Source organism: Entelurus aequoreus, linkage group LG20, assembly GCF_033978785.1.
Source record: "Entelurus aequoreus isolate RoL-2023_Sb linkage group LG20, RoL_Eaeq_v1.1, whole genome shotgun sequence".
Classification (NCBI taxonomy): domain Eukaryota; kingdom Metazoa; phylum Chordata; class Actinopteri; order Syngnathiformes; family Syngnathidae; genus Entelurus; species Entelurus aequoreus.
In genome coordinates this window covers 5,771,024-5,793,271 of record NC_084750.1, presented here as the reverse complement: position 1 = coordinate 5,793,271, position 22,248 = coordinate 5,771,024, and the positions used below count along the sequence as shown (strand labels likewise).

At 38.3% G+C, this 22,248-nt stretch overlaps 1 protein-coding gene across 1 annotated transcript; it reads right to left on the bottom strand.

Annotated features, from left to right (window-relative positions):
- Nucleotides 1–6,561: 6,561 nt before the first annotated feature.
- LOC133635545 (proline-rich protein 15-like protein) lies at nt 6,562–19,429 on the bottom strand. The gene is made up of 2 exons (XM_062028751.1): nt 19,209–19,429; nt 6,562–7,703 (listed from the first exon to the last, which is right to left on the bottom strand). The coding sequence occupies exon 2, from the start codon at nt 7,695–7,697 to the stop codon at nt 7,338–7,340; it is 360 nt and encodes a 119-aa protein (XP_061884735.1). The 5' UTR covers nt 7,698–7,703; nt 19,209–19,429; the 3' UTR covers nt 6,562–7,337.
- Between the last annotated feature and the right edge of the window lie 2,819 nt (nt 19,430–22,248).

The window sequence follows — 22,248 nt, the reverse complement described above, 5'->3', positions numbered from 1 at the left end:
CTTGAACTGATTTATTTGAAGGCTTCCTTTCCCTTCAAATTCACCGTGAAAACTGAAATAAAATAAAGCACGTTATAAACGTAAAAATAACAACATGCACAGCATGTGGATCAAACATTTTACCGAAGTAAATACAAACAGATATGACAAACAAATACCTCGTTGGCCTGCATGCTTCTTTAAGGAGGAAATTGTGATCTTCAGGCACTTATTGCCCAAACTCTTAGAGTCCTTGTGACACTTTTTTAGTATTTGTGACAGTCAGTCTCTCTCTTTCTGACTTCACATGGCATCAACAATGTTTTCTCATACCCGGAAGTAGCTTCCTTACATTAGACGACAGACCAAACGAGACACTTCAAAATAAAAGTATGCCCTCAAACTTAACAAAAAGGCATGAAATTACATTTTTTAACCACAGTAACTTAAATATAGCCTTCTTATGAACTTTTATGCATTTTGATTTGAATTCCCTTTTATGAACTTATTATTCTGTTTTTAGAGAAATAAAACAAATTATAATACGGTGTTAGCTTTCACTGTTATGCTGATGACACTCAACTCTACATGCCCCTAAAGCTGACCAACACGCCGGATTGCAGTCAGCTGGAGGCGTGTCTTAATGAAATTAAACAATGGATGTCCGCTAACTTTTTGCAACTCAACGCTAAGAAAACGGAAATGCTGATTATCGGTCCTGCCCAACACCGACATCTATTTAATAATACCACCTTAACATTTGACAACCAAACAATTAAACAAGGCGACTTGGTAAAGAATCTGGGTATTATCTTCGACCCAACTCTCTCGTTTGAGTCACACATTAAGAGTGTTACTAAAACGGCCTTCTTTCATCTCCGTAATATCGCTGAAATTCGTTCCATTTTGTCCACAAGCAATGCTGAGATCATTATTCATGCGTTCGTTACATCTCGTCTCGATTACTGTAACTTTTTATTTTCGGGCCTCCCTATGTCTAGCATTAAAAGATTACAGATGGTACAAAATGCGGCTGCTAAACTTTTGACAAAAACAAGAAAGTTTGATCATATTACGCCTATACTGGCTCACCTGCACTGGCTTCCTGTGCACTTTAAGGTTTTACTACTTACGTATAAAATACTACACGGTCAAGCTCCTGCCTATCTTGCCGATTGTATTGTACCATATGTCCCGGCAAGAAATCTGCGTTCAAAGAACTCCGGCTTATTAGTGATTCCCAGAGCCCAAAAAAAGTCTGCGGGCTATAGAGCGTTTTCTATTCGGGCTCCAATACTATGGAATGCCCTCCCGGTAAAAGTTAGAGATGCTACCTCAGTAGAAGCATTTAAGTCTCATCTTAAAACTCATTTGTATACTCTAGCCTTTAAATAGACTCCCTTAATAGACCAGTTGATCTGCCGTTTCTTTTCTTTTCTTTTCTACTCTGCTCCAAACCCGGGGTGGACCGCTAGCCTGTTCATCAGATGGGGACATCTCATCGCTGCTGACCCGTCTCCACTCGGGATGGTTCCTGCTGGCCCCACCATGGACTGGACTCTCGCTGATGTGTTGGACTTTCACAATATTATGTCAGACCCACTCAACATCCATTGCTTTCGGTCTCCCCTAGAGGGGGGGGGGGGGGGGGGGGGGTTTACCCACATATGCGGTCCTCTCCAAGGTTTCTCATAGTCATTCACATTGACGTCCCACTGGGGTGAGTTTTCCTTGCCCGTATGTGGGCTCTGTACCGAGGATGTCGTTGTGGCTTGTACAGCCCTTTGAGACACTTGTGATTTAGGGCTATATAAATAAACATTGATAGATCGATAATAATTATTAGTAGCAGCAGTTACACTCTGCTTCTTCCTGCTCCTTTTCGAACATTTTCAATAGAGAAATGGGAAATTGGGATGTATCATGTTGTAAGTGTATGCATGTTCGAAATAAACTCAAACCATAACCATAACCATTCACCAAAGCTTGTGAGCAGCGCTCTCTAGTGTTGAAACGGCGACATGACACCTGTGTGAGTGCGATTACATGGACTCAATAGAAACCTTCGCTTTGTTGAACTCAAACCTGACTAAAAATCTTTGTCTTCGTTATCGTCAACGACCTATTTCCCCTTGACGAAATTAGGACGATAGCGAATGAAAACAAAAGCACGTTGACTATAACAATGAGGAAATTAATCGACAATTTAGTCAACGAATAAAAACGGGACGAAAATGTTGACAGAGGCGACAACCAATCATTTTGGCAGGTGGGAGACAATAGCCAATCACAGTTGCGCGGTGTGAGAGGGGCGGGCGGAAAAGCACGAAGGATATCCAATCAGAACGAGCGTCTTTGGGAAGGAACATTGTTTTGAATTTTCACCCGGAAAAGCAAGAATCAAGACGTCGATACAAAATGTCTTATAGAAAGATAAAAGAATACGTATTGATGCACTTCTTCTTCCCCGCGGTCGGCAGCAAAACAAATTGTAAACGCCGTGGCTCCATTTTCTCCGGTAAAATACAACCAAATTGACGCGCCATCTGCACACGAACCATCGGGACGTCGAGGCAACAGTAAGTAGGCCAAGGTAATATTTCCAAATGACTCATACTGTACTGACTTCATGTTACTTTTAAAGGTAGTAGCCGCTTTCCCTACCACATCCATCCATCCATTTTCTACCGCTTATTCCCTTCGGGGTCGCGGGGGGCGCTGGAGCCTATCTCAGCTACAATCGGGCGGAAGGCGGGATATACCCTGGACAAGTCGCCACCTCATCGCAGTCCCTACCACATGTCCGATAATAAATACTTAAAAACAAACTACTTTTTCGGAGGGGAGGAAACAGGTGGTAGAGGTGAACGGCACCGTGTCGTCCCCCCACCCCACCCCTCTCAGTAAGCTATGGAGTCCCCCAAGGCAGTATATTAGGGCCTTTACTGTTCCTAATATACATAAACGACATGTCATCAGCATGCGACTGTGAATTGTTCCTGTTTGCGGATGACTCGGCCCTGCTGGTCTCCACCTGTAACAAGTCACAGGTGGAGAAAATCCTCAGTGCTGAACTCTGTAGAATTGGCACCTGGCTCTTTGACAACAAGCTATCCATACACTTGGGTAAAACGGAATCCATCCTATTTGGGTCCCACATCAACCTTAAGAAAGTCAGTGACTTCACTATAAAAGTGGGTGGCATTGTTATCACCAGGAAAGATGAGGTCACCTATCTAGGTTCCATTCTAGAGGCTAATCTTTCCTGTGACAAAATGGCAACCAAGGTAATCAGAAAGGTCAACCAACCAATGAGATTTCTCTATAGAATCTCCTCTCTGGTCAACAAAAGCACCATGAAGATTCTAGCGGGAACTCTCATTCAACCCTTTTTCGATTACGCATGCACCTCCTGGTACCCTAGCAAAACCCTCAAATCTAGACTCCAAACATCACAGAACAAGCTAGTCCGATTACTTCTAGACCTCCACCCCAGATCACACCTCACTCCTACCCACTTCTCCAAAGTGGGCTGGCTCAGGGTGGAGGACAGAGTAAAACAACTTGCACTGAGCCTTGTCTATAAAATCCACTACACCTCCCTGATACCGAAGTACATGTGAAACTACTTCCTCAACGTAAATGACCGCCATAACCACAACACCAGGAGGGAGCTCCACTAACCATGTTAAAGGCCTACTGAAACCCACTACTACCAACCACGCAGTCTGATAGTTTATATATCAATGATGAAATCTTAACATTGCAACACATGCCAATACGGCCGGGTTAACTTATAAAGTGCAATTTTAAATTTCCCGCTAAACTTCCGGTTGAAAACGTCTATGTATGATGACGTATGCGCGTGAGATCAATCATTGAAACGGAAGTATTCGGACCCATCGGATCCAATACAAAAAGCTCTGTTTTCATCTCAAAATTCCACAGTATTCTGGACATCTGTACTGGTGAATCTTTTGCAATTTGTTTAATGAACAATGAAGACTGCAAAGAAGAAAGTTGTAGGTGGGATCGGTGTAGTAGCGGCGGACTACAGCAACACAACCAGGAGGACTTTGAGATGGATAGCAGACGCGCTAGCCGCCGACCTCACCTTGACTTCCTCCGTCTCCGGGCCGCCGACCGCATCTATGATCGTCGCTCCGTCGATCGCTGGAACGCAGGTGAGCACGGGTGTTGATGAGCAGATGAGGGCTGGCGTAGGTGGATAGCTAATGTTTTTAACATAGCTCTGTGAGGTCCCGTTGCTAAGTTAGCTTCAATGGCGTAGTTAGCAACAGCATTGTTAAGCTTCGCCAGCCTGGAAAGCATTAAAGGCCTACTGAAATGATTTTTTTTTATTTAAACGGGAATAGCAGATCCATTCTATGTGTCATACTTGATCATTTCGCGATATTGCCATATTTTTGCTGAAAGGATTTAGTAGAGAAAATCGACGATAAAGTTCGCAACTTTTGCTCGCTGATAAAAAAAAGCCTTGCCTGTACCGGAAGTAGCGTGACGTCACAGGAGATAGTATTCCTCACAATTCCCCATTGTTTACAATGGAGCGAGAGAGATTCGGACCGAGAAAGTGATGATTACCCCATTAATTTGAGCGAGGATGAAAGATTCGTAGTGTTCCCAATGTTAAAAGGATAAAAGCCATTGTTTACAAATTTGGTAAATAAATACCCAAAAAATGTACATTTTGCTGTTTTCTTACTGTACCGAAAATGAACCGAACCGTGACCTCTAAACCGAGGTACGTACCGAACCGAAATTTTTGTGTACCGTTACACCCCTATGTATGATGGCTCAGGTGTGATTCACTACAATAGGGCCAAGCAAGGTTTACTGTTAAAAGAAATGTGGCAATAGGCTACATTGAAACACAGGGTAAGAATACACTTTCAAGTCAGAGGTGACTATGACGCATGCATTTTTTTTCGCACCTGCGTACTAGGTCGCGTTGTGCCAGCGGACGGCGGGGCTCTTAAATGGTGGAATTGTGTGTATGTGGATAGGATAAGGTTAGGTGGGATATAGCCTGGATAACCTTCGTGTAGAAGGGGCCTAAAATGTAATCAATTTAGATTTCTAAAAGTGAATTAAAAACTGCTGTCAAATTTAAGACTGGTTGGAATCAAACCTGTGAACGAGTTGCTTGTTTGAGGCGTCGGCACGGACGCTGCAGGCTAACAGCGACACAGGAATGCAGCGACACAGGTGCTCCTCCCTTTAACTGGAAAACACTTCAGCTGAATCACTTGTCTCTTCTCTACACGGGAAAAAAAGTACGCTGACAACTGTAAGAAATATTACATTTATTGCTCATATGTTATACCTTCATTTCATTATTCACAGGTGATCGTAAACACAGCATAGTGTAAAAACACACCCACGTCAGTGGCGGGGGTCATACGGTGTAAAACATGTTAAAAAGTCAGGTTTTACAGTCAAAACCCAGGCACCTTAGTCGCCAGAAAATAACAATGGTACCGGTTTTCCATTTGCAGTAAAGCTCTGTACAAACAACAATCCAGTGTTTCCCACACGTTCATTTATTTGTGGCGGCCCGCCACGAAAGAATTAAGTCCGCCACAAATAAAAAAATAAAAAATTCCAAAAAAAAATAAAAACATTTTTCAATTTTATTTATTTTTTGTCCTCTCCAGCTTCTCAGGCAAATCATATAGTTGATGTAGATGCCCATATCGGCTGTTCAGATTTACTTTACAAAAGAGAAGTGTAGTATACTTCTCTTGTTGCCTTATTTGTATTTGACTTTATCAAATGTATTTATATTAGAAACACAACATGTGTATATAACAAAGGGTGCAAAGTCTGCAGGCAGTAGGAAACACGTGGTTAAGTGTAGGGAGTAAAACTGATGGCAGTCTAAAGTTCAAGATTTTTGGAGCTCTTTGTTCAGTGGATCAGATGTTTGATGAAGCTCTGTGTCTATCTACCACCACTACTGTTTTCTGTTTATTTGTTACTGACTGTGGCAGGACACCTCTGCCTCTGTTTCACTTTATGTTGCTGGTAAATAATATGGTTGTAGTAGTAGGCGAAAGTTAAATTATTTAGTATGCACTAATTAAAGGGGCAGAGCTTTATGAGACATTTTAGCTTTTATATTTTATAAGATGTATTTTTTGTAAGAACCACAATTAATAAATATATTTCAGCGAATAACTTATTGTTCAAATCTGTATATAAATATGTACATAAAGTGTTGTAATTATATTGTAAAATGGATGGACGGATGTCCGTTTTTAAACAAAACTGTTATTATTAATTAGTAAGTATACATTTTTTGAGCCTTTTTAGAGAAAATCATATCATTGTAGTAAATTATGCAAATTACTCAATGTCATGGTGACCACGCCCATAGCCACGCTCATAGCCACGCCCCCACCGCCACAGGTCTCTTGGCAGTTTATGGGAAACACTGCAATCATAGATTTCGTGGTAAAAAGCCGAGTTTTGCCATCAGAAAACGGCAAAGCACTGCAAAAACAACTATGAATTTTATGTAAAAAAAAAACATACAGAATCGCAAAAGTAAACGTACTGTTTTATCATTTACTGTAATGCACTGTAAAATCAATGACCAGAGATTTTATGGTGAAAAAAAGGGATAATTTTACCGTAAAAATAACAATGGTGCCGTTATTGGATTTACAGGAATGCAGTGTTAAGTTACGATAAAATTCTGGCGACTAATTTGCCATTTTTAACTGTAAAATGTCCCTTTTTCACTTTGACTCAACATCAGTGGTTAACTTCATTGTCCGCAATCTTCATAGCTCCGTAAAAAACATGCTGAATGTTCATCCTTCATCAAAAAAAAAAAAAATTTTCAGTAGGGAAGGGTTTCATATGGCCCAATTCCTGGGTGGATCTCGCGTAAGAGGAAGAGGGGGATGGTTAACCATTTTGCAATGCAGTCTGCTGAAAATGATGGAAAGCGCCACTCCTCATAGCAACTGACGCTGTGGTCAAAGATATTCAACACTCGACTGCCATCTGGCGGCTAAAGTGGACAGTGCCACGCTTCATGTGTCAGGTAAACTGTGACGAATGAGGCCATATGAATCCCCTTCCCACTGTCCTTGTCAAGTCTTTTTAGATCCGTTTCCTAAGTCGACAAGAGAAATCCCTGAAGGCCGCAGAAGGCGTGTCCTTCATGAAACAAATATCAGTATTTTACATAACGTAGGGGCTCAAACTAAAAAATCCCACACTCCCTCATCCTGTGAACGTGCCGCCTCCGCGCTCGTCCTTCATCTTCAAGGAGGTGGCGTCGCCTTGTCTTCCCTCCTCTGTGCAGTCATTTTGTCAGCCTTCCATCACCTCCATTCTTCTTTGGCCTGCGCCACATTCTCCGGGTCCTCCACGGGCAGGGTGGAGCGCACCTTCTTCCTCTGCCTGAAGCGGCCCGAGCGAGACACGAAAAAGTTTCTGCGGCACGTCTGCTCGTCGAAGTAGGTGGGGATGATGGAGTCGTCGTAGGTCTCGTCGCTTAACATGCAGGAGTTGTTGTCGGAATCATGCGGCTGGGACTGGGGCGGGACCTGCTCGCTGGCGCTCTTCGTTTCTTTGCTCTTATCGTTCTGCGCAAAGGGGTCAAAATCGGGGAAGGATGGCTCCTTGGCCCCTGGCTTCTTCTTGGGCAGGAAGGCCTTCCACCATTTTGGTCTGTCTGTCATCTTCCACTGCAGGAGAAAGACAATGGGTTACTAAATGTCTACAAGAGGCGTGGCCATGAATTAGCATATTATTCTTAAACCTCGTTGACATACAATAGATGAGTGCCATCCTCTGTACTTGTACTGTATGTCCCCTGAAGAGGACGCTAGCTCTCAGGAGGATTTTATGATTTTAGGAAGAAAAATCCATTCCCGACCCTGATTCTTATTCTTTCTGATTCATAATTTTTAAGAGCTGATAAAAATTTATTTTTCAAAAATAAAAATTTTCCAAAAAATATAATTTGCTATGAAAATGCAGTGTTCAGCCATGGAAACACTAAAATGTTGTATTTTAGGAAAACAGTATACTTTGTCAAAAAACAAACTATAATTTATAGTATAGTCATGAAAACACATGTCTTAAAAATGCAAAATTGTAGCAGAGAAACATACTTTGCTATGAAAATGCAGTAGTTAGCCATGGAAACACTAAAATGTCATACCTTGCCAGGAAAATGCTGTATTTTGCCGAGAAAATCTGTTTTCTCGGCAAAATACAGCATTTTCCTGGCATTTTATCATATTATATATATTATATATATATTATTATATATATATATATATATATATATATATATATATATATATATATATATATATATATATATATATATATTATATATATATATTATATATATATATATATATATATATATATATATATTGTATATATATATATATATATATATATATTATTATATACATATATATATATTATATATATATATATATATATATATATATGTATATATATATATATATATATATATGTATATATATATATATATATATATATATATATATATATATATATTTGCCGAGAAAATCTGTTTTCTCGGCAAAATACAGCATTTTCCTGGCATTTTATCATATTATATATATTATATATATATTATTATATATATATATATACATATATATATTATTATATGTATATATATATATATATTATTATATATATATTATATATATATATATATTATATATTATTATATTATAATGATATTTTATCATTTAAAAATGATTTTTTTATGAGAAATGTGTTTTCATGACAAAATATACTAGAGTTTATCATAAAAACACATTTGTCATGAAAACATGCAAAACTTAGCAATTGTTTTGTTTGCATTTTTTACGACAAATGTGTTTTTATGGTAAACTCTAGTATATTTTGTCAAACTATACCACAGTTCACTCTGCTAGGGGTGCTTAACCCGTTTGGACTTCGGGACCCAAACTTTCCACTCCCCTCATCTCGGGACACACTCAAATATTAACACTAAATTAGTCATCTTTCTCTTGATTTGAATCCTGTTCAATAATTACTGTGGTAAAATAAATAAAAATAATTAATTAATTCAATACAAACAAAATAAATACATTCTTACTAAATAATTCCTAACATTTGTTTCCGAAATAAACTCTAGTATATTTTGTCAAACTATACCACAGTTCACTCTGCTAGGGGTGCTTAACCCGTTTGGACTTCGGGACCCAAACTTTCCACTCCACTCATCTCGGGACACACTCAAATATTAACACTAAATTAGTCATCTTTCTCTTGATTTCAATCCTGTTCAATAATTACTGTGGTAAAATAAATAAAAATAATTAATTCAATACAAACAAAATAAATACATTCCTAACATTTGTTTCCGAAATAAACTCAATAAAATTAAAGTGCCAATTTTTTGTTATAATTTTTGCGCTTAAAAAACTTCTCTATGACTTTAGCGCCAGGCTTCTTCTGTTTTTGTACTATCATTACTGCCTCAAGTGGTGGAAAAGTATATTACAATTGAGTACCGCTGCAGCCCATACGGACCACAGCTGAGAAATAAATATTTTTGGGGGCGGTGCCCTAGAGGACGCTTGCGGCCCAGCAATGGGTCATGAAAACAGATTTGTCATAACAAATGCAAAAATTGTAGCAGAGAAACATACTTTGCTATAGGGCTGGGCGATATGGCCTTTTATTAATATTTCAATATTTTTAGGCCATGCCACGATACACGATATATATCTGGATATTTTGCCTTAGCCTTGAATGAACACTTGATGCATATAATCACAGCAGTATGATGATTCTATGTGTCTACATTGAAACATTCTTGTTCATACTGCTTTAATATATGCTCATTTTGAACTTTCATGCAGAGAGGGAAATCACAACTAAGTCAATTTACCAAAACTGTATTTATTAAACAGTTATTAAGCAGTGGCACAAACATTCATGTCATTTCCAAAACAGAAAGTGCAAGATTGTCAGAGACATTTTAAAACAAGCTATTAGTGCACTTTTGTGCATGATGTCACACAAGATATTTAAAAAACTGTCAAATAAAAATTTGTTGGGTGTGGCACAATAGGAGATGTTGACATGCGGAGTTTCAATCACTCCTTATTCTCTAGCGGGTGACTTTTCAAAAGATGCTACAAATTAGTAGTGCTGCTACTTTTTGTAGCAACGCTTTTGCTGCATACTTGACATATTACGGTTGCCTGTTCAACATCTTCCCGCTTGAAGCCAAACCACCGCCAGACGATGGACCCCGTGCTGTTTTTCTTGGGAATTAATTCTTCCTCCATTTGTTACCAGATGCGCACTCTCTCGTATTACCACTCGCACCGCTCCGCTTGCACCACCTGCCACAGCTAACGTTACCCATGCCGCTACCTCTCTGCTCGGCGAGGGCGTACTACGTTGCACGCGCGACAGTATGTGACGTATGTAACAAGGTGCGCTTGTTTTATCTCTCTGTGAGAAGGAGAGACAAGAAAGAGTGAGAAAAGCCTGAAGTGTAATGCCCGCAGCTGAAAGCAACTGCGTGAGAACGTATACTCAAATACTCACGAAATAGTCATTTTCTACATCGCACAGAGACAAACCCGCGATACATCGAGTATATTCGATACATCGCCCAGCCCTACTTTGCTATGAAAATGCAGTAGTTAGCCATGGAAACACTAACATGTTATACCTTGCCAGGAAAATGTTGTATTCTGCCAAGAAAACTGTCATGATGTGTTACCTCAGATCAGGATGTATTTTGAGTTTGTTAGCGTTCTCCAGTGTCTAATGCTTCGCTTCCTGTCCTGTGCTTTTATTTTGATGGTGCTTCCTGTTTTGCAATTCCACGCACCGGTTCACTGTTAGCAATCAGGACCGTTTAAGTTGAGCCTTCTGCGACCTTCCTTGTCGGGACTTTGATTGTTTATGGACAGTTGTGTGGCCCTTGTGGACGCCGTCTCTGCTCCACGCTTTTTGTCAGTTTTGCCGTCATCCAGCATTCTGTTTGTTTTTGCAGAGCCTTCCCTATGCTTCGATGCCTTCCTGAGCGGCACTTGTCTTTTGTTTATTTCAACTTAAATTAAATACTTTTTACCTGCATGCTAACTCCTTGGCTATCTGCATCAGGAACACGCCACTTATCGGCGTCAAGCCACCCGAGCGTTACAGAAAACACTATATTTTGTTATAAAAAAACTATAAATGTGTAGTAAATTTTGCAATGTGTACGACAAATGTGTTTTCATAACAAACTATAGTAAAGTATACTGTACTATAGTTGGACAAACAATAATATAGTTGATAATTAAAACAAGTTTGTCATAAAAAATGTATGGCTGCAACAACTAATATATTAAATTGATTAAAATCGATTATGAAAATAGTTGGCGATTAATTTAGTCATCGATTCGTTGGATCTATGCTATGCGCAGAGGCTACTTTTTTTAATGTATTTTTTTATAAATTGCAACATTTACAAACAGCTGAGAAACAATAATCAAAATAAGTATGGTGCCAGTATGCTGTTTTTTTTCAATAAAATACTGGAAAGGATAGAAATGTTGTTTGTCTCTTTTATCCGATTATTAATTGATTAATCGAAGTAATAATCGACAGATTAATCGATTATCAAATTAGTTGTTAGTTGCAGCCCTAAAGAAATGCTACATTTTCGCATGAACACATTAGACTTTGAAAAATGTTAGTTTGTCATGAAAACACATCTGTCATTAAAAAAAAAAAAGCAACATTTTAGCATGAAAACATTATACTTTGTAATGTAAATGCTGTAGTTTATCAAGAAAACAATATGATTTGTCATATAAAATACAACATTTTTAGCATGAAAACATTGTACTTTATGTAAAAGCTGTAGCTAGCCATGAAACGATATACTTTGTCATAAAAAAAAAAGCTAAATTGTAGCATGAAAACATTATAGTTTGCTATGAAAATGTTAGTTTGTCATGAAAACAGATTTTTTTAATTGGAAGAAAAAAAAGCTAAAATTTAGCATGAAAGCATTATACTTTGGTATAAAAAATGCTGTAGTTAGCCATGAAAACACATTTCTCATTTAAGAAAAAAAAGTATATTCTGGCATTAAAACTAAGGATGTGCCGGTCAATTGGCCAACGATCTGTGTCCGATTTTCTTGAAAAAGTATGTGATGATAGCCATTGCTAATTAAAGCTTTTTAAAGATGATCATAAAACTCCGATCCCTTCGGACTGACATTGTAATTATTTTTAGTCCCCCAGCTTTATATGTGTCTCCATACACAGTGTGGAGTCGCTTCCCTAAGCCAAATATAATAATCCCCTCCATTATGGAAAATAAACTGCAATTCTTAGTATCTGAATTAACATTATCACTGGAGGACAAGGCTAAACATGTTACAGACCAAGAGCAAGCCAGTAGCAGGCATGCTAATAGCTAAGCTATGTGTAAAGCTAGAAAAAACATATTAAGAAATAGGTGCTAAGTAAAGTTTAAGAAGTGTAGATAAAAAACGTGTTACAACAGAAAGTAAGCAGATATTAACAGGAAATTAATAAGTAGATCAGTCGAGAGAGAGGATAAAAGTAACAACTGTTTGTGTGTCAGCATTGTCACAGTCAATACTATCCATCCATCCATCCGTTTTCTACCGCTTGTCCCTTTTTGGGGGGTGCTGGAGCCTATCTCAGCTACAATCGGGCGGAAGGCGGGGTACACCCTGGACAAGTCGCCACCTCATCGCAGGGCCAACACCGATAGACAGACAACATTCACACTCACATTCACACACTAGGGCCAATTTAGTGTTGCCAATCAACCTATCCCCAGGTGCATGTCTTTGGAGGTGGGAGGAAGCCGGAGTACCCGGAGGGAACCCGGAGGGAACCCACGCAGTCACGGGGAGAACATGCAAACTCCACGCAGAAAGATCCCGAGCCCGGGAATGAACTCAGGACTACTCAGGACCTTCGTATTGTGAGGCACATGCACTAACCCCTGTGCCACCGTGCTCCCCACAGTCAATACTATCCATTTTCTACCGCTTATTCCCTTCGGGGTCTTCAACATATTTTCTGTCATGAAAACAAAATGTGGTTATTTAAATGTTCTATTGGACCATGAAAACCCGAAACTTTACATTCGTCAACAAACTTGTCATGTCTTTCAATCATGTTTTGTTTGGCTATGTTCTCTTTGGTCTTTAGACTCTTCTTTAGTTTCTGTTTACGCTCCCTTGTTTTGTCACCATGACAACTCATTTGTTTCACCTGTCATGTGTTGGACTCACGCACCTGTCATTAATCATGAAGATACTATTTAAGCCTGTAGTTGCCAGGTGGTCAGCCTTGCGACATTACCTGATGATACCCCTGTTACTCTGCATTCATGCTCTGCTCTATTTGATATTCGGTTTTTGCTCGGTCCATGCCATAGTTCTTGTCACAGTAAGTGTTTATTTGTTTCATGCCCATAGTTTACGCCTTTGTGGTAGTTTTTTGTTTGTACTTTGTTAGTGTTAAATCAAATCATGTCTTTACCTTCACGCCATGTCCGATCCGATTCCTTTGCATTCCGGGAAAACAAACCACACCGTAGTCCACGTCGTGACAAAACTTCCCGCAGTTTCAGTTCATATTTTTACAATGAAAACATAAAGTGGGCCATTAAAATGTTATATTAAGCCATGAAAACACTATTTTAAACCCAAAACCAGTGAAGTTGGCACGTTGTCTAAATCGTAAATAAAAACGGAATACAATGATTTGCAAATCTTTTTCAACTTATATTCAATTGAATAGACTGCAAAGACAAGATACTTAATGTTCGAACTGAGAAACTTTTTTGCAAATATTGGTTACCTTAGAATTTAATGGCAGCAACACATTGCAAAAAAAGTTGGCACAGGGGCATTTTTACCACTGTGTTACATGGCCTTTCCTTTTAACAACACTCAGTAAACGTTTGGGAACTAAAGAGATCCATTTTTGAAGCTTTTCAGGTGGAATTCTTTCCCATTCTTGCTTGATGTACAGCTTAAGTTGTTCAACAGTCCGGGGGTCTCCGTTGTGGTATTTTAGGCTTCATAATGCGACACACATTTTCAATGGGAGACAGGTCTGGACTACAGGCAGGCCAGTCTAGTACCCAAAATCTTTTACTACGAAGCCACGCTGTTGTAACACTTGCAGAATGTGGCTTGGCATTGTCTTACTGAAATAAGCAGGGGCGTCAATGAAAGACACGTTGCTTGGATGGCAACATATGTTGCTCCAAAACCTGTATGTACATTTCGGTATTGGTGGTGCCTTCACAGATGTGTAAGTTACCCATGCCTTGGGCACTAAAACACCCCCATACCATCACAGATGCTGGCTTTTCAACTTTGCACCTAGAACAGTACAGATAGTTCTTTTCCTCTTTAGTCCGGAGGACAAGACGTCCACAGTTTCCAAAAACAATTTGAAATGTGGACTCATCAGACCACAGAACACTTTTCTACTTTGCATCAGTCCATCTTTGATGAGCTCAGGCCCAACTAAGTCGGCGCGTTTCTGGGTGTTGTTGATAAATGGCTTTCGCTTTGCATAGTAGAGTTTTAACTTGCACTTACAGATGTAGCAACCAACTGTAGCTACTGACAGTGGGTTTTCTGAACTGTTCCTGCGCCCATGGGGTGTGTAAAGAATATCTCCTTTACACACTGATGTCGGTTTTTGATGCGGTACTGCCTGAGGGATCAAAGGTCACAGGCATTCAATGTTGGTTTTCAGCCTTGCCGCTTACATGCAGTGATTACTCCAGATTCTCTGAACCCTTTGATGATATTACGGACCGTAGATGGTGAAATCCCTAAATTTCTTGCAATAGCTCGTTGAGAAATGTTGTTCTTAAACTGTGCGACAATTTGCTCACGCATTTGTTGACAAAGTGGTGACCCTCGCCCCATCCTTGTTTGTGAATGACTGAGCATTTCATGGAAGCTGCTTTCATACCCAATCATGGCACCCACCTGTCCCAATTAGCCCGTTCACCTGTGGGATGTTCCAAATAGGTGTTTGATGAGCATTCCTCAACTTTCTCAGTCTTTTTTGCCACTGGTCCCAGCTTTTTTGAAACATGTTGCAGGCATCAAATTCCAAATGAGCTAATATTTGCAAAAAATAACAAAGTTTACCAGTTCTGTATATATGTGTATATATATATATATAATATGTATATATATAATATGTGTGTGTGTGTATCTATATATATATATATATGTGTGTGTGTGTGTGTGTATATATATATATATATATATATATATATATATATATATATATATATATATATATATATATATATATATATATATATATATATATATATATATATATATATATATATATATATATATATATATATATATATATATATGTGTACTGTATATATATGTGTGTGTATATATACACTACTGTTCAAAAGTTTGGGGTCACCCAAACAATTTTGTGGAATAGCCTTCATTTCTAAGAACAACAATAGACTGTCGAGATGATGCTCCAGAAACTCAATCTGCTCAAAGGAAGGTCAGTTTTGTAGCTTCTATAATGAGCTAAACTGTTTTCAGATGTGTGAACATGATTGCACAAGAGTTTTCTAATCATCAATTAGCCTTCTGAGCCAATGAGCAAACACATTGTACCATTAGAACACTGGAGTGATAGTTGCTGGAAATGGGCCTCTATACACCTATGTAGATATTGCACCAAAAACCAGACATTTGCAGCTAGAATAGTCATTTACCACATTTGCAATGTATAGAGTGTATTTCTTTAAAGTTAAGACTAGTTTAAAGTTATCTTCATTGAAAAGTACAGTGCTTTTCCTTCAAAAATAAGGACATTTTAATGTGACCCCAAACTTTTGAACGGTAGTGTATATATATTTGCATTTATGTATATGTATATATAAATGTGTGTGTGTGTGTGTGTGTGTATGTGTATATATATATATATATATATATATATATATATATATATATATATATATATATATATATATATATATATATATATATATATATATATATATATATATATGTATGTGTATATATTATATATATAGATATTCATACACATACATATATATATAAATGATAAATGGGTTATACTTGTATAGCGCTTTTCTACCTTCAAGGTACTCAAAGCGCTTTGACAGTATTTCCACATTTACCCATACCAGTAACCAGCAACACTCCGATATATGTATGTGTATATATATATATACACATGTTTATGTGTATATATATATATATATATATTATATATATACAAACATATATATATGTATGTATACATATATATATATATATACACACATATATACATATATATATATATATATATATATATATATATATATGTATATATATATATATATATATATATATATATATATATATATATATATATATATGTATGTATATGTATGTGTATATATATATATATATATATGTATGTATGTATGTGTATATATATATGTATGTATACATATATATATATATGTGTGTGTGTGTGTGTGTATATATATATATATACAGATATATATATATATACATATATATATGTGTGTGTGTGTATATATATATATATACATACATATATGTATTATTTTGACAAAAAATCTTACGGACAACTTGTCTTTTAGTAGTAAGTAAGCAAACAAAGGCTCCTAATTTGTCTGCTGACGAATGCAGTAACATATTTTGTCATTTATCATTCTATTATTTCGTCAACATTATTCATTTACTTGTTCATTTACTGTTAATATCTGCTCACTTTCTTTTTTAATATGTTCTATCTACACTTCTGCTCAAATGTGATAATCACTTATTATTCTCTTCTTTGATACTTTACATTAGTTTTGGATGACACTACAACTTTGGGTATGGAGCCGATACAAAGTAGTTACAGGATCATACATTGGTCATATTTAAAGTCCTCATGTGTCCAGGGACGTATTTCATGACATTATTAACATAATATAACTTTTTTTTAAAAAGGAAAAACGTTTTTTTGACGGTAAAAATATCAATGTAATCATTGTAGTATCGACTAGATACGCTCTTGTACTTGGTATCATTACAGTGGATGTCAGGTGTAGATTCGACCGTTTGTTTACATTGAGGAGCGCTAGCTTGCTGTTAGCGGTTAGCAATTGTATCCTCCTAGGGTGTGTAGTGAAGTATGTTTAGCTATTCCTCGTCCTGCAGGGATGATACTTGTAAGACAATTACTTTATTTGTCGCCATGGAGGCGAGTATTAGTGATTTAGAAGTAGCTAAAACACTACCGACTGCAGATGGACGTTAGCCGCTAGCTAGCTAGCCATGTTTTAAAGTACCTCTTGCTGAGCGGCGTTTCAGTGTTATAGCTTCACCTTTGTCGTTAGTTTTTAAGCCAAAATGCTTCCATTCTCCCTTTGCTATCTCCACACCTTGTCTGCTTGTAAGTGCTCCGTGCGTGTGCGCTGCCGAACATGCTCCTCTTCTCGCAAAACCAACAATGTCACATAGTGACAACGGAGCGCCGTCATGCCCGTTGAGATAAAAAACAAATACTTAGTTAGTTAGTACCGGTATACCGTACAACCATAATATATACACAGTATGTATATATGTATATGTATGTACTGTATAATATATACATATATAAAATGTTGAATTCAATTCAAAGACATACATATATATATACATAAATAAATACTTTTTTTTAATAGATTTTTTAAAAAGTTAATTCGATTTAGAATCGAGATGAATAAAAATCGTGATGTGGATGAACCATAAATTGATTAACGTGGACCCCGACTTAAAGAAGTTGAAAAACTTATTCGGGTGTTACCATTTAGTGGTCAATTGTACGGATACTGTGCAATCTACTAAAATAAAAGTTTCAATTAGAGATGTCCGAAAATGGCTTTTTTGCCGATATCCGATATTCCGATATTGTCCAACTCTTAATTACCGATTCCGATATCAACCGATACCGATATATACAGTCGTGGAATTAATACATTATTATGCCTAATTTTGTTGTGATGCCCCGCTGGATGCATTAAACAATGTAACAAGGTTTTCCAAAATGTTTTTGAATTTTTTTTTTTAACATGCCTCAAAACAGCAGCTTGGAATTTGGGACATGCTCTCCCTGGAGGTTGAGGTGGGCAGGGTTGAGGGGGGGGCGGGGTTATATTGTAGCGTCCCGGAAGAGGTGCTGCAAGGGGTTCTGGGTATTTGTTCTGTTGTGTTTAAGTTGTGTTACGGTGCGGATGTTCTCCCGAAATGTTTGTCATTCTTGTTTGGTGTGGGTTCACAGTGTGGCGTATATTTGTAACAGTGTTAAAGTTGTTTATATGGTCACCCTCAGTGTGACCTGTATGGCTGTTGACCAAGTATGCCTTGCATTCACTTGTGTGTGTGAAAAGCTGTAGGTATTATGTGATTGGGCTGGCACGCAAAGGCAGTGCCTTTAAGGTTTATTGGCGCTCTGTACTTCTCCCTACGTCCGTGTACCACTCCGCACAGCGACGTTTTAAAAAGTCATAAATTTTACTTTTTGAAACCGATACCGATAATTTCCCATATTTAATTTTAAAACATTCATCGGCCGATAATATCGGCAGCCCGATATTATCGGACATCTCTAGTTTCAATGAATCAATTGATTTTTTTGGTGCACCCTAAATGTTTTACATGGCCATCTGTATGCTTGTGCGTACACATCTTACGTCATAGGCCAAGAGGAGTGTTTTAATCTGTCACCTGCTTTGAACAAACAGGTTTTATCATCATTTGTGTAGCGAATAGTCAATTGCAAGAACGGCCATCCCAAGAGTGGAATGGTGAGTGGTCGTGAGATTGACATCCCTGTTATTCTGGCATCAGAAATGACATTCTCACGATGGAGGCGCTGACAAAATGGCAATGCCTCTCAGTAAATGAGAGTCAAAGGAAAGAGAATGCGTGTTTGGTAGCAGTGGAATGAATGTGTTTGCTTGGCAAACAGTGCAGCTGTGATTGAAGTGACACCTCGTCATCTTCTGCGGCCTGCTTTGTAAAACTGGTTGAATGAGTCGGCAGCAAAGCAGAGCAAAGCAAAGCCGTGATTGGCCGGGCGGTAAAGGTGCACCAACAAACGTCTTACCTGAGCAAAAGCGACTCTGGTCGACCCGAATGAAGCAGTCTCGATTGGGATCAGCTGGAAAGTCTTCAAAGCGCACACCTTTCAGAAGGTCACACAGGTATCCATCAGACGCCTCCTCGTGGATTCAAACGTATTCCTCCTGCTTTAGTCCGCTCCAATCTCTCCGCTAGTTCCTTTCAAATCCTCCTTTCATGGCAGGACACACGTCTGGTGTCGCTTTCCGCCGACTGAACCAGCAGGTTCCCGTCGCCGAAACTCCCAGGTCGTCGCACCTGTACTCGCTCCCCATTGGCCCGCTGCCGCCTGGCGGTCACGTGAGCCCCACCCAGGTGAAGCGGCTGCGAGGCGTGGGCGTGGTCTGTCGTTGCCTCGGCGACGCACCCGATGAGAGCTTGAAGCTCTCGGATTAAAATGAAGGAGCCTTTTGTTGTTTGATAACCCAACCCATCTTTTTTTTGTGTGTTTTAATGTTCAGGCCAGGGTGTCCTCAGACGTGCTGTACAAGAGCTGGATGCCATAGTAGCGTGATTAAAAGTAATGATGGCTCATTAAATTGCAGATGCTTCTCAGACGACAAGGCAGGAAATCAGATGCATGAAGGTGACTTGGCAAGAAGCACTTTAAAACTGATACACGAGCGCAAACCTAATCAATATATGAGAAATAGTCAAATTGACTGATCTGCTCGACTCGTGCACAAAGCAAATAACAACAACCTGCGACACAATCATCTTTTTTTTTCCAACAATAGAGAAGAAACACCAACTTATCAACACTACATATTCAGGCTAACAATTGACATTACAGCAAAAATCCTACTTTTGACACATTTTTGGTACAGCAATTCAGTTCAACGCCAGCTGTTTGGCCCTGACACAACGTTTCTACTGAAACCACCTTCCATAAAAATAAGTGCAATAACAATAGTATTAATAATACAAATGTTTGCATTTATTTTCAAATATTTTGATTATTATTACAATTAGAGATGTCCGATAATGGCTTTTTTGCCGATATTCCGATATTGTCCAACTCTTAATTACCGATTCCAATATTAACCGATACCGATATATACAGTCGTGGAATTAACACATTATTATGCCTAATTTTTTTGTGATGGCCCGCTGGATGCATTAAACAATGTAACAAGGTTTTCCAAAATAAATCAACTCAAGTTATGGGAAAAAATGCCAACATGGCACTGCCATATTTATTATTGAAGTCACAAAGTGCTTTTTTTTTTTTTTAACATGCCTCAAAACAGCAGCTTGGAATTTGGGACATGCTCTTCCTGAGAGAGCATGAGGAGGTTGAGATGGGCGGGGGTATTGTAGCGTCCCGGAAGAGTTAGTGCTGCAAGGGTTTCTGGGTATTTGTTCTGTTGTGTTTATGTTGTTTTACGGTGCAGATGTTCTCCCGAAATGTTTGTCATTCTTGTTTGGTGTGGGTTCACAGTGTGGCGCATATTTGTAACAGTGTTAAAGTTGTTTTTACGGCCTCAGTGTGACCTGTATGGCTGTTGAACAAGTATGGCTTGCATTCATTTGTGTGTGTGTAAAGCCGTAGATATTATGTGACTTGGCCGGCACGCAAAGACAGCGCCTTTAAGGTTTATTGGCGCTCTGTACTTCTCCCTACGTCCGTGTACACAGCGGCGTTTTAAAAAGTCATACATTTTACTTTTTGAAACCGATACCGATAATTTTGAAACCGATACCAATAATTTCCGATATTACATTTTAAAGCATTTATCGGCCGATAATATCGGCAGTCCGATATTATCGGACATCCCTAATTACAATCATGATAATAATGTAATAATATATTAATATTTTTTCTTTTATTATTGTTTTATAATTATTTGATATGTTTTATTTATTTTATTATATATATATATATATATATATATATATATATATATATATATATATATATATATATATATATATATATATATATATATATATACAGCGTATAAAATATGATTTAAAAAAAATGATATTCATGTATACAGTATGTAAACGGTAGAGAGCGACTCCTTGTTTATCGCTGGTAATTGGTGGTTGAATTACAGCAAAGTAGAAATGATTAATTCTAAATCAAATATTTTCATAGCAAGAGCATAAATAAAAAAACGACCTTCTACATACCAGTTTTAACATCATGCGAGCCCCCCCAGACGTGACATATCACCCACGTAGTCACCTTTATACTCTTTTAGTCCAATATAGCAATGAGCCAATCGGTGGCCACGATACTGAACAGCACTGGTCTCCGCTCGCGGCCGATACTATTGTAGAATTGATATTTTTAGTTAATTTAGCCATTTTTTTGTGCTTAATTTAGGCCCAAAATATGTGAAATGCTCTTAAAAAAAAACCTGTGATCTCGTGAGAACGATAACTTTGTCGCGCCATGTGGCGAAGGATGACTATAATAACAATAATGATGATCATTTCCATTATTGTTGTTGTTGTAGTAAACAATGCTAATAATGATGATCATTATCAAAGTACACATCATACTTTTATTATTTTGGGGTAGCAAAACAAAGCAGCTGGGGTGCAGTAGGACTTGATGACAAAACAACAATGGCGGCAGGATATTACTCATTGATGAGAACGTGACAACAACAAAAAGAGGAGGAAAATCTGATTTGTCTCAGGTTGTCTTTGGAATTTGGGGTGTGTACATCTGTGTGCGCGCATGAGTGTTGTCTCTCAGGGAATGTAATCTATTCCTTTTCAGCATACTGTATGCTCCTCGCTGTCAGGGCCTACCTGCTGCTGCCTCACCTGTGCAAGCATCCCAGTCAGCATGTCCTCCGCGCACTTCACACACATAAACACTCGCCACAAATCAGTGGGCTGGAGGAGACATAAGTGCTCGCACATCACACGCCACACAACTTTTGCACCTCTTCGAACACATCAAGGCAATGCCAGCTGCACACTGACTACTCTTATGTTACATTTGGAAGGCGTGGTTCCTTGAAAAGCCATTCTGCGTTTAAAAACAGTTGCTAAAGGTCTCTGACGCA

Excerpts from the sequence above, each read along its gene's own strand:
- LOC133635545 (XM_062028751.1), bottom strand. The coding sequence starts at position 7,697 with ATGACAGACAGACCAAAATGGTGGAAGGCCTTCCTGCCCAAGAAGAAG.